We start from the raw sequence: 14,072 nt of genomic DNA, 5'->3' as shown, positions 1-14,072 counted from the left end.
ATTCCCACATGTCAGCGATGAAGTTGGTAACATGTTTTAATAATCAATGGGAATTATTGACCAATTATTAAGTATTATTAAATCTCTTTAATTTTACTTAAAAAAGATAAAGATACATTAGTGCATATTTTCCAGGAAGTATGAATTGTGCACTTCAGTAAAACATCACTAATCCACTAAAAATGTCTTAGCCAACCAAGACTAAATAAAGCTCATACAGATGACTCTGCTACAGCGCTACAGAGGTTCACCACCACCAACTAAATGTGACATGGTTACTTACCATGGCACCACACCAGACATGAGCAGGATGGAGACATATGACACGTCAGTATGACAACAGGCTGAAGATGCTTCCAGGAAGCATCAGTGTTTAGTTTGATGATCTGAAGTCTACAACACACACGACTACAACATGATGGAGGATGATATATTCTACAACACTGGTTCCCAATACTTTATGTGTAAGTAACAGGTAACTTTATGTCAACTGGACCCGGCTGCTTTAGGACTCCATCAGGACTCATTCAGCACATTTGTCCACTAAAACGTTTCAGAAGCAGAGCAGAAACATCTATACTGTAGTCTAGAGTTGTTTTACTGACGGTTTTCGTATTGTAAAGGAATATGGACAACACATCTGCAGCTTATTAAAACAGTAATTGATGTTTTAAGTACTGTAAAACTGTTTTAGCTGTATCATCATTGTGCTTGCCAAGCAAGGGTTGTGGGCTGTATGGAAGTAAACTTAAGAAGACAAGCTTTTCTTGTGATCACACATTTAAAATATTAATATATCTCTTAACTTGTATTTGTTTCTTTAGACAATATTGTGATCATAAAATAATGATAATAATTGACATTACAGTGAAACAGGCTGTAGCAGCTTAGGTCAGATGAAGTAAAAGTTCAGAAAAGGAACACTTAATGCTTAATCTTAATGTTCCCTCTATTTTATTACATGTTCATCTCTTCCTTTTCTCGCTTCAAACTTAATCAACTGGCTGAGGCCGTTCATTCTTTCAGTTAAACCCGTCAGATTTCACCACAAATTCTGTGAGCAAATCATCTCGTTACTGTCAAACTTTAAAACCGCTGCTGTCAGCTGTCATTTCAGTGTCGACACTCCTCCACCATTTTCGCCTCAGTGTTCATCAAATCCACTGAGCCCATCAGAGTCCTGCTCCTCATCTCATTCATCCAGATCTTCGGCCTGAGCTCGCAGCTCTTCACCACCACTACTGTCAGCTCTTTGCATCATCCCGCTTTAAAATGGGGACATCACAGTTGTATCTAAACACCAAAGAACTCACATACTTCGTCAGCTTTCCTTATTATGTACAATATGTCACATACATTTAATTTTTCTTTAAACCTCTCTTTCAATTCAGTCTCTTAAATATACATTTTAAGTCAACTGTCAATGAATATCAGCATTTACATACATTCATAGTGAATTTCTGGCTTCAGAGATGTGAACTGAACAAGAGTGTAAAGAAAGTGGAGATGAGAAAAGAGCAGCAGTGAGACGCTTTGGGCTCCGAGCTCATGGACATGAACATACCAGCTGTGACCACAGCAGACTGCCTCCAACAGCCATGATGCAGCCGAATCCAGTGGACTTTAAACATAATGCTGACTGTCCCTCTTCTGGTTGTTTGGATACAGTACAGTCATGTGAAACACTGTTGAACTAAAACGCTCTGTGAGTCTGACGACTGCTAACTAAAAATGTTTACAATTCACACATAGAAAGTAAAAAAGATTTCTCGCTCCAGTCCACCTGGATGATTGTGACAAACATTCACAGATGTATCAAGAAACTTTGTTTTTGAGATGTTTCAGAGGTGCACAGTTCCACATGTGCACCGTTTCTGCTGAAGTGTTATGAAGGCTGAATTTTGAACTACTGTCGTTTAGTTATTTTAAAACTCTCTACAGCATCCAGATAGAGTTAGTCCAACTCATCATAAATAGTTAGCTAATGTTAGCATAATTGTCAACAAGTGGAACTGACTAGGAACCAATGCTCTAGAAAGAAACTGCATGTTTTCACATATAGATGCATATTTGTCCAAATACATTTGACAAACACGTAAATGCTATTGAAACTATCACCGACAATGAGAGATCGAAGACACAAGGCAATATTCTACTTCAACATATCTATTGTTATATATTCACTCAACACATACAGTAACACAGACAAATGACAAAAAAACTGCAGTTACATATTCACTCACCAATGAACAGACAAAAGTGTGCAGCAAAGAAAAACAGCCACAGAAAGTTAATGTGAAGGTTCCTGTTGATGAATAGTTGGACTGAACCAACAAGCGATCAGTTCTGATGACAGTAACACAGAAAAAATAACTCTCTGCTATATTATCTTTTTTTTTTAAAACAAGACAACTTAAAATAACTTTGTCCAAGACTGTGGTCAAAATGAAAAAAAAGGTTTTTTGATTGGGAGAGCTCATCCGATGCTGCCACAGTTACAGTGATAAAAATAATGCATTTGAATATTTCAATTATTTATTGATTTGCTTAAATTACCAATAGCAAGGCTATATTTAAGACATATGTTTAAACTATTACTGTGTGTTTCTGAACAGTGACGTCACAAAAATCCATCTTGTACTCCACCTGTAAAGGCTCAGAAGTTAAATGTTTCACTAAAGAGTTATATGTACACACAAAGTGTTTATGATAATTAAATACATATAATGAATTTTCTGTCCAAGGAGGACTGGTTTCAGCCCTGGTTTAACTCTGAAGAGGACTGGTTTTAGTCCTGGTTTAACTCTGAGGAAGACTGGACTGAGACATTTCATAAATACACACTTTGGATCAACTAGGATTAGATATAGCTGTTGTGGGGATCTGGATCCAGTCAGAATAAGATCTACCTGTATTGGGGATCTGGACCCAGTCAGGATTAGATCTACTTGTATTGGGGATCTGGATCCAGTCAGGATTAGATCTACCTGTATTGGGGATTTGGGCCGTGGAGGTCCAGGTGAGACGGGGCGGAGCATGTGATTGGAGCTGGCATCTGGGCTCTCAGGTGGACTCTCATCTTCTGGTGGTGAAGGCGTTCTGGCGAGCCGCAGGGGTCCTGAATCACTGAGGGAGTAGATACAAACCACATGAACACAGGAAGTCAGAATGTGATTGGCTGGACGCAATATACGTCTAACAGAGAAACACATCTAACAAAGAAACACATCTAACACAGAAACATGTCTAACAAGACAGGTCTAACAGAAACAGGTCTAACAGAGAAACACGCCCAACAGAAACACATCTAACAGAAACACGTCTAACAGAAACATGTCTAACACAGAAACACATCTAACAGAAACATGTCTAACAGAAACACATCTAACAGAAACACGTCTAACAGAAACAAGTCTAACAGAAACACGTCTAACAGAAACACGTCTAACAGAAACACGTCTCACAGATGGTGGTAACTTATATATCATATTTCTAAGTGCACAATAAAGTAGGAATGCAGGCTTTGTAACAAAGAAATAGATGTAAATTAATGAATGTTTCATACACACATCACATCATCTCTGATTATCTAAATCCTGATTATTCTGTAGGCATTCAGGACATAAAAAAAGGGGTTAACCCTAAAATTACACAACTTCTAACATCAGAACATCTTTAAAAAATGATCGCTCACAAAAAAACACAATGGAATTTTAATGTATGAGAAACTTCTGTATATCACAGCAATGACAAAATAAAACTGTCTTTAGTATCAAGAAAACTACAGATTGTATTTTCATTATAAAAGTTAATCTCAGCAACCTGGTACCTAAACTTATGTTCCAGTAATATGATTACATATTCATTTAGATATAGCGGTGCTGTATAGTGGAATTTCAGTATGTATTTTCGATGATTCATTATCTTTGTTTACTACTAAAAACATCTTAAACAAACTTGATATATATATATATATATATATATATATATATATATATATATGTTTATATAGTTTCCTACCTGTATATCTGTGTGGGTGTTGTGCATTTAACACTTCATAACTGGAATATTTTGAAAATATGACCCTATGAAAAGTGAATAGATTCGTATAGTGAAAGCTTGCACTGACCTCGGTGCTCCTTGGATGGTGAACATTTTGTCAGAATGCTGCTCAGCAAGTTGAGTCATCACTTCATACAGCTGCCTACACACCTGAAGAAAATGTTAAATTAATTTAGATTACAAGGATAAACAGTAAATTCAACAACAAACACACGGTTTCTCAATTTTATTGACCTATACATGAAACAACTTTAAACTTCCACAGATGTGACGTCCAGATAACATGTGAGGTCACATTGGTCACATGACCTTCACACTGAGCAAACAGCTGATGTCTGAGACTGTTCAGACTGAATTTTGTCTGGATTATTTAACATTCAACTCACAGCAGCACCGAAGGGAAAGCACAATGCTATCCTCTGTTAATAATTACATGACAAAGTGTCTAAAAACAACTGTTTCAGTGGAATCAAACACTGACCCCTCCCCCACCTCACCAGAGAAATCTCACGGTGAAACTTTGCCTCCAGATTTGTCACACTCTTGTAAGTGCTGATGTAGAATCCGACCCGGCTGCAAAGCAGAAAGACAGAAAGTGTTAGAGCTGCTGATTTGATCGTTAGATTGAACTTTTCTTTAGTAAACTTCTTTTCCTCAGTGTGTCTCTGAACTGAACAGTCCAGTCTGAAGTGATAAGTGCCAAAACTGACAGGATCTACAGTGATGAGAGTTACAGTTCTGCAAACACATGAGGACTCTGCAGCTTCAGTATAGAGGTGGTTTATCACAGAAATTTGACTTTCAGTGAAATGTTGGGACTTTAAATGTCTCATTAATTCATGGTGTCAGCCAGGCTGATTAGTCAGAGAGGACTGCTTGAATCATTCAGCATCAAACACAAAGAGCAGAGCCTGATATATGATGCAGGCATTCACCACATACTGCAGCCCAGTTTCCATAGAAACATGTAATCAAACTGTACACACTGTAGCGGTTATGCATCACTCTTCCTGTTCAGCAATAACAGATCTTGGCATATCAGACAGGTGTGTATATAATTCGGCTCACCTGTCCCAGAGAGTGGGCAGTTCATCCTGCAGACCAACATTCAGCTCATCAAACACTCTCTGGGCCTTCTTCAACTCATCCTCTGCCTGCAAACACAGATCAAAGTAAAATAATACACCTGTACAGGTGACATGAATAGGTGAAAACCTGCCTCCTAAAACAGGTAAAAATTTTACACATATCATCAAATCTTTGCACAGTTTCTGTGAATAAGGACTCCACAGCACTGGATCATTGATCAGCACAGAGCAGATTAAAGGCCTTTACACACTGGGGGCTTTTTTTTGTGCGATTAATTAGCATGTCGATATGTTTTTTCAAACCGTTGTTTTTGTCATGAGCACTTTCACACAGAGCGCAAATATTATGACAGATTTTTTTTTCAGAATGAGGTTGAATTTTCTGAGTTTTCACACAGTGAATAAAAGTATCAACCAATCATGAAGCATAATCTGCACAGACAGCTGTTTGCCGCGAAGGCCCATGTGGGGTGTTGAATATCCCGCTGTATGTGTTTCTCACTTATTTATCATATCTACATTGATTGATCAGCTCCCGGTCTGTCTGTGAGCTGCCTGTAGGTTCACTCCCTACAGTGGGCAGAGAAATAAAGCCAATGAATCAATACATTGATGTATCATGTATCATATGCATTAGGGATGTGCAGAGAGCCCAGTATTTGTATTTGTATCTATATTTGTTGAGACAGCAAAATTATTTGTATTTGTATTCAAATAAAAGTGGAAAGAGACTTAAAAATCCTGTTTTTGTTTTTATTATGATTTTAATTTTAGAAAATTAAAGTGTTACAATGAGTGTTCATGAATAAACTACCTGACAAAGGAGGTCTCCCAGATCATAGATGACTGCACTGACTACTGAGCTAACAGACCTCTACCTAGTTATACACCTATAACAGAGACAGCACAGTGTGTGACGTGTAGGGAAGAACTTCAAAGGCCATTATTTCTTTGCACTTTTCATTTATGGGCTATTTTTTACAACCTAATTTTGTGGAAAGGAGAAGGGGAACAACAGGTTATGGAGAGTCCCTTGGGAGCACTTTGTGTGTGTTAGTAACTCAGCTTTATCTCTGGGGAACACCCCCAACTCTGGGAGTGATGTCAGAATAAGGAAATGTGCGTCATGTAGCAGGTGGATGTCAGTCCCCTTGTTGAGACCTGCTGATAGACGTCACAGCAGAGCAGAGGAGAGACACTGAGATAGCGATGTAACCGACCTGCAAACTGGTATTTGACATGTTTAAAATATTTATATATGTATGAAACAAATGTTTGTAAAAAAAAAAACCTAACCCTAACCCACTATTTGTGCTTTGCCGAATAACGTATTTGGGCACACCCCTAATATGCATCATCATCATGTATTTATAAATACAAACACTGTGGATTTCTTCCCGTGGAGCCGACATGCAAACTGTTTTGGTTCAGTAAGTGTCTGCTGTCAGTCAGCCTGGTGAAGCAGTTTGTCTTCTCGGCTCATCAGGAGCTGCAGCTGACAGACGGCTGCTTCTGTGGACAGAGATGCTGAATGCAGGTCGGAGATCATCATCCAGTGATGATGATCTTGTCCTCCTCCCCCTCACTCAACAAAAGAAGAGGACAGCTTTATATCAATTCAGTCCACACCGACTCAGACCTGCGTTCAGTGCCTCTGTATTAAAGAATGTGTGATGATATAATAACAAATAACAATAATGTGTTTTATTTAATTATGGTCTCAGGTTCTATTAAAAATACTAACACACACACACAAACTGTTATTAACTCTGCACAAGTCTAACTACATCATTCTTTAGTTTTTTTCTCATATGTTCCAAACATTCATAATAAACATTGTGACTGATTGATCAGTCATCATATCATCCTAATCAATCATCTTGAAAAGTGGGTTGTTTTTTCGACCATTTTTTTAAACTGGTTCAAAACAAACATCAAAGGGAGAAAGTTTTACGTCAGTCTTGGAGATCGTGTGTCTGAGGAACATGACAACTGCTTTGGGGTTCCACAAGGGAGCTGCCTTGGTCCATTATTGTTCTCACTATACATGCTGCCACATGGTGACATCATCAGAGAGCACAATCTATGTTTCCATAGTTACACAGATGACAAACAACTGTACATCTCCACTGAACCAAATGATGCTGCAGCTATAAACTCCATTACTACCTGTCTTCTGGCAATAAATAAATGGATGAGCAATAATTTCTTAAAGTTAAATGAGGATAAAACTGAGATTTTTCTAGTTGACCCCAAAAACAAACAGATTAAATCTGAGGTTATAAGTCTTGGTGTTATTATAAGTTTCAGGTCCCACATTAACAAGGTGATGAAAATATCATTTTTCCACCTTAGAAACACAGCAAAAGTTCGACCATTTATAAATCAAAAAGCTGCTGAAAAACTGACTCATGCCTTCATTTCAAGCTTGTTTCATTACTGTGATGCACTTTTTACTGGCCTCCTGAAAAAAACCGCCCACTCTCACTCCCAACTCGTCACATATGGAAGCTTGGTCAGGACCCCGTGGCGTCACTTTTTAACGCACTGGGTACCCCTTTAGCATCATTTTTCAACGTGGAGGGTAGTCTGATAGACTTCTGTTGAACTCCCACAACATCTGAAATAGACGCCATGAGACCGATGACGTCAAGTGACAAATTTCAGCCTGGTCACCAGAATAAAACTTTGGCTTTGTACATTTCTGCAAACCACAGATACGTTGAATATCTACATTTAAACACCTGTAATATGGAGTATATCAACATTTCAACAATATGTATCATATCAACATTTCTGAAGTGATGTACTTCACATGACATATATATAAGCTGACTTTCTTATTAGGAGGTAGAGGGGTCGTTAGAGCACGGTTCGAGACCACCTCGCCATTTTAATTCTATTTTTTATTTTAACCCAAACCATGATCATTTCCTAACACTAACCAAGTGGTTTTTGTGCCTAAACCTAACCAGATCTTAACCACAGCATTGTCACGCCATAAAATATAATTATTTTTTAACAGTGACTGCCGTGATACTGCACATTGAAAAATGACGCCAAAGGGGAACCTAATGTGTTAAAAAGTGGAGTCACGGGATCCTGACCAAGCTTCGGTCTGTGATGAGTTGGAAGTGAGAATGTGTTACATACAAAGCCCTTAATGGGCTAGGTCCAAGCTACATTGTTAACTGCCTTGTTAGCTATTTGCCTTCAAGAACACTGTGATCATCTGCTGCTGGTTTACTGGAGATTCCAGCAACAGCTGAAAGAAAATCGGGGATGTAGCTTTTGTCAATTACGCCCCAAAACTATGGAAACACTACCGACAGATATCAGGGAGGCAGCTCGCTAGATATTTTTAAAAGGAAAATAAAAATGTATCTCTTCATTTTTAACTAGCTTTCCGCTCAGTCTGCTTTGCATTTATGCACTACTGCACTTTATTTTATACATTCTATGTATTCTATGTTTTAACTTGTTTTTATTATATTTTACACATTCTATGTATTTTTAGTTTCACTCTATCTATTTTATCTTATTTTTATTATCAAGTGGATTTTATTCTATTTTCACTTTATTTTATCTTATTTCTATTATTATTATCAAGTGGATTTCATTTTCCATCTTATGTTACGTGGGTGCTGAGGTCAGTAGTTGGTAGGTTTGAGAAAAGACTGTGGTGTGTTTTTTAACCCCCGCAGCACCACTAAGGGTGGTGTTTTTCTGGGGCAGCTTGGGGTTGCACCTGACACAGATCAGACCCACAGCGAGGTTAAACCCATGGGAAGATGTTCTGGGGTAAATGAAAGAAGCATATGTTGGTTAATCAAGACTGGTGGTGAGTCTGTGTCCGTTGGGAAAAGAGAGGTTCTGCTACGCTTATGGCTTCAGAGACCTCGGCGTCGATTTATAGATTGTGTACACATGGTGAAATACTTCCTGAGTTTTTGCTTATTAAGTCTCAAATTACCACCACTGAAGTACGCATGCTGTGTATTGTATTTTCCCTTTATTTAATCTTATTTTTAGTAATGTTCCTAATGTTCACCCTCATCAAGTGGGTTTTATGTCCACAAACACTCAGCACTTAGTCATCTTCCCCCTTCCCTTCCCCTTTTTATTCAATATATTTGTGTGGTGTTGTTCCCTCCTTTTCCTTTATTATTTTGGTATATTTTGTCATGAAATAAAGGGACAGGTTGACACATGCACTGTACTGCACTGAAAAGCCCACTGAGATAGTCTATGTGCATACTAACTTCCACACCAGGTGCTCAAGCTGTACAGACTGATAATTACACCTTTAGATGGACGGGCAGTCCACGCCTTTACTTGAAGAGTTTACTAACTTTTATGTAAACAGTGTTACGGCTCTTGTCAATCAGATGTATTTGTCTATTTAATATCTTATGTTACATTCTTTTTTTTTTACATGCTTTTATGTTTTTTTTATGTCCTTTTCATGTGAAGCACTTGGTGCGTGTAATTTCTTTTGTTGTAAAGCACTTTGAGCTGCATTTGTTGTATGAAAGGTGCTATAAAGTTATTATTATTATTATTATCATTATTATGTGATGACTGATTAAACAGTTCAACAGAAACAGACTGTTGAACTGTTCATTGTGTCACATGATGAGATTTATTCATCTGGGCCTTTAACTTCTCGAGCTCTAGCATTCAACAATTTTAATCAAAGACGAGTCGACTAACCTTCATCATCTTTCGGTCGTTCTTCATCCCAGAAGTCTGTAGAGTTTCCACATGATGCCGAGCGCTGTCATAGTCAATGAGTTTACGACTTCTTTTGGCCACACGATTCTGAAACATCACCAGGTTTCAGCTTTCAGACGATCATTCAGCTTCTACATCAACATGTCAATATTTTTGTTCCCATTACAAACTGTTACCTTCAGGTCTGGAAACTGCTGCAGGTACGCGTCCAAATTCAGCAGCGTCGAGTCCACCAGTTTGTTATGGAAGTCTTCCCACAGTGCATCACAGTCCTGCAGGAAAACACACAGCTCATCATACCGCAACACATCAAAATGTCTCATTGTCCACACATCTACTCTGTGATGTCACTAGTAACAAACTCAACTTTGTGCAGCCATCAAGATGTGCTGACGTGCTACGGTAAGCGTATTGTATCATTTCCGGTTGCCGACTGTGTCTACTGATAGCGTTGTTGCTGCTCTCAACTCAGTTGATTTTCCTATATATATATCACATTACTGTGGATTAATACCTGCTGTATATTTAAACTTTCGCTAGTTCTACACAAGCAGTCTCAGCGCTTTTCTCTTAGCGACTTAGGATTGATATTTAAAAATCATATGTTATGTCCTGTGTTCTGTGTACCTGCCCTTTGTTTCAGGGAACTGACACTTATTATTGATCCTGTCCAATCAGTGGCAGCTGATCAACCTACAGAAAGGCCCTTCCTCCATCTCCCCACCCTCTCTCTCTCAGCCAGCAGACTCTGCAGCAGCAGTCTCCTCCACACCATATCGTTAGGCACCGAAAATGCAAGGAACCTATTGTTTTTGTGAAGATTATTTTCCCTCCACACCATTGCATTTTTGAGGGCCTTGGGATGCTTGAAAACTCATGAAATTAGGCACACATGTTAGAACTGGTGAAAATTGCATAGTTCTGTAGTGATTGGGCTCGGGTGTGGCCAGCAGGCTCCATAGCGCCCCCAAACACAGGGACATGTTGGGATCGAATTGCTTGGATGTTCATGAAATTCAGTGGGTTTATTGCTCTCATCATTCTGGATGTAATACTTTTTTTTAAAAAATTGCCCAACAGGAAATCTGCCATTTTGGATTTCATGCATCAATTCTCATTTTATGAACACATTTGAGGCTGTTAGGATGCACAAAAACATCATTTCTAAGGTGCTAGGGGTGCTCAAAGACTCACAAAACTTTGCACATGCATCAGAAGTGGCGTAACTTGATATCTGATATGAGTCTTGGCTTTGGGTGTGACAAAATGGCCCCATGGCGCCCCCTAGAAAATTTCAAGGTCAAAGTCCCCCCCCGTTAAATTTGACATAGATGTGCAAAAATTGGTAGGAAGATGTAACATCTCCAGACTGTAAAAAAAGCTGCTTGGAGCCATAACTTAAGCCCAACAGGGAGTTGGTAGATTACATCTAAAGACCTCTGCGATGCTAAAGTGTGAAGCTTTTGAGTTGGGTTAGGGTTAGTTGCGTGGCATGCCGGTCAATTTCTCCCAAAACATGAAACAGGAAGTTGTTGTAACTCCACTGGACTTTGTCCAATCTGCCCCACATTTCTCATGTTTGATGAGAGTCCAGGCCTGAACACATCTGCTTGTCAATATTGAGTCATAGTCATAGCGCCACCTACTGATAACAGGAAGTCAGCCTTATGTGACACATAATCTGATTTACATGAAATTTACATGATGTGGTTGACACATGATATACAGCAACATGAGGGTTAGGTGTTATCTAGCGCCACATAGTGGACACAGGAATTAACATTTAACTCCTTTGTGCAATGTCTGATATTCATGAAAATGCATATGCATGTCAAGCGACCTTCACTAAATATATGCATTAATATTTCACTCATGTAGTATTGCCTACAGGCAACAGGAAGTGAAGCCTAAATGACACATAGTTCATAAAATGTTTACACAGTTAACAATATGTCATCTCCATTGAAATAATATTTTACCCATTCACACAGTGTCCAATAATCCTGAAAATTCAGAGCTGTGTCAACCGACCTCCAGTAGCGATACCACGGGTGCTGTTCACTCTGACGTGGGCAAGATGCGAGGGTCCATTCATCGCTGCTTGCAGCTTTGTATTTTCTGGTTCAGTTTTCCTTCGTTCATGTTACTTCCCCGAGCCAGGTCATAACATATCATTTAATAACATTGATAATATGGTGCTGCATTCAAGTGTCCTGTCATGTTTATGTGATGCGTTCAGGTGTTGTCCTGTTATGTGTATCATTTTGAGTGTCATTTTTCTAACCTTCCCAATGGTCATGACATCGTCTTTGCCATGCCAGTCGGGTTCGTAGACTTCATGGAGAGACTGTGTCAGGTTGATGGAGGCCTGCTGCATCCCTGCAGAAACAAAAACACAGTGAGCTGATGGACGTCGAAACACGATAAGACTTTGATGAAATGTTAAAAATGGAAAATTGTTGTACACTCAAAAATCTTTAGAAAGGACTCTATAGAAGAAGAACAGCACTGATCAGCAAGAACAAAGGGGAAACATCATCTTTGGATATATTTTTCAAATCAAAACAACTAGCTAGCTGTCAACTGCTAACTGCTACCTGCTGTTACCAATATTCCAAAGGAGATACGGCACTAAAGAAGCTAACAGAAGAGTATTTTTTTGAAAACAAGAAGAAAACTTAAAGGATCCTTGCTGGTAATGTAATCCATGCATGCTGGAGCCTCTCTATGCACCCTGGACTCAAGAAGTGATGGCATATTACTGGGGTCACTCATCAGGATGAGGAGATGGTCAGCTCACCCCCCTGCCGACTCTGCTACCACACCAGTCCAGGTTTTCAAATGTAAACATCAGATTAAACATCAAGTAAGACCATCTGTACATCCATCTCAACATCAAAGGAAACGGTCCTGGCCACATGGATCTTCTGGAGTTCCTAACCGCCCGGATGGCGGCCTTTTCTCCCCACTGAGGTCGAGAGGAGGTTCTGGGTGCACCAGGCCGGTGCTGAGGGGCTTAAGAGGAGCTTCTACCCGCTGGCCACCGGGATCCTGGATGGGATTGCTACATAGGACTGTCATCCGAGGCCATTTATTGTACCTCAGAGCATGCCTGTCAAAAACTGCGTCAAGTTCATCAGCAAAAACACCTGGGCTGTGTTTCATGGATTGCTCTTTGGACTACTGTTGGTACTCATTGCTGTATTGCCTATATGTGTCTGTCTGGCCAGAGCAGTCAACACTGATGGAAAACAACTGGGACACCGAGTGATTGAGCTTGGGACAGTCATCTGCCACCCCATTTCGGAGAATAGCAGGTCTCCTCTTCATGCTGATCCTGCTCTCCAGAGATGTTCAGCTAAATCCTGGACAAGTGACCCCTGGAGTGCTGCACAACTTCAATGCTGATTTGTGCCCGAGTGTGTCTGGGACTCCTCTAGTGCCTGTGATGAATGAGCAGCAACTTTCTGAGCCAGGCTTCTCCCTTAACAGACTAAACTTTGTTAACGCGAGGCAGGATGGTTAAATGAATAACTTTTCACTACTGGGCTGTGGAAACCTTGATGGGTCCAGTGTCTCTCTCACAAAACCTGCTGCTGACACCACTGTGTGAGGAGGCAGAGGTTATTCTAAACCTTCCAAACTGTCAATCATGCAAAAGTCTTATGGGACCCGAAGCTGAAACCGAGGAGGGTATTCGGTGGACATTTTAACATCAGCAGCATTACTGCAAAGAGCAATCAGCTAACTCATCTTGTGTCTGACTCAAATCTGGACTTTCTCTGTCTGACTGAAATGTGGTTTCATGTGTTCACAGTGCCCAGATACCAATGTTTCAGAAGAGACAGACCTGATGGAAGAGGAGGAGGAGTGCTTCTTTATGTGAGAGACAACATCATATGTGAACGTCTGGTTTATAATGCAGGTAACACGTTAGAATATGTTGGGATAAAAATAATGTTATCCCAACAAATGTCTTTTAACATCATAGGTGTCTGTAGGCCCCCTTCTGCAGATGACACTTTCTATGATCAACTCACAGAAGTCTTGAAAGAGTGAAATCTCAACAAAGAGTTATTACTTATGGCTGATTTTAATGTGAACTGGGAGGAAAAAACTAAAAATGATCACAGAGAAATTGCAACTATAACAACTAGATAAGGCCCAACTAGGATTGCAAAATGCTCC

The 14,072-nt window shown here is 39.6% G+C and overlaps 1 protein-coding gene across 7 annotated transcripts in view; it reads right to left on the bottom strand.

Annotated features, from left to right (window-relative positions):
- amph (amphiphysin) overlaps positions 1 to 14,072 on the bottom strand; it is a 32,933-nt gene that overhangs the window by 12,103 nt on the left and 6,758 nt on the right. For all 7 annotated transcript variants that reach the window (XM_067607040.1, XM_067607042.1, XM_067607044.1 and 4 more), the window contains exons 4-10: positions 12,169 to 12,263; positions 10,061 to 10,156; positions 9,864 to 9,971; positions 5,131 to 5,216; positions 4,560 to 4,635; positions 4,130 to 4,212; positions 2,988 to 3,126 (exon numbers count right to left, since the gene is read on the bottom strand). In XM_067607040.1, the coding sequence (XP_067463141.1) occupies positions 2,988 to 3,126; positions 4,130 to 4,212; positions 4,560 to 4,635; positions 5,131 to 5,216; positions 9,864 to 9,971; positions 10,061 to 10,156; positions 12,169 to 12,263 (683 nt within the window). The remainder of the gene's footprint in view (positions 1 to 2,987; positions 3,127 to 4,129; positions 4,213 to 4,559; positions 4,636 to 5,130; positions 5,217 to 9,863; positions 9,972 to 10,060; positions 10,157 to 12,168; positions 12,264 to 14,072) is intronic.

This window comes from Thunnus thynnus, chromosome 12, assembly GCF_963924715.1.
Source record: "Thunnus thynnus chromosome 12, fThuThy2.1, whole genome shotgun sequence".
Classification (NCBI taxonomy): domain Eukaryota; kingdom Metazoa; phylum Chordata; class Actinopteri; order Scombriformes; family Scombridae; genus Thunnus; species Thunnus thynnus.
This window is presented reverse-complemented; position numbering and strand designations above follow the sequence as displayed.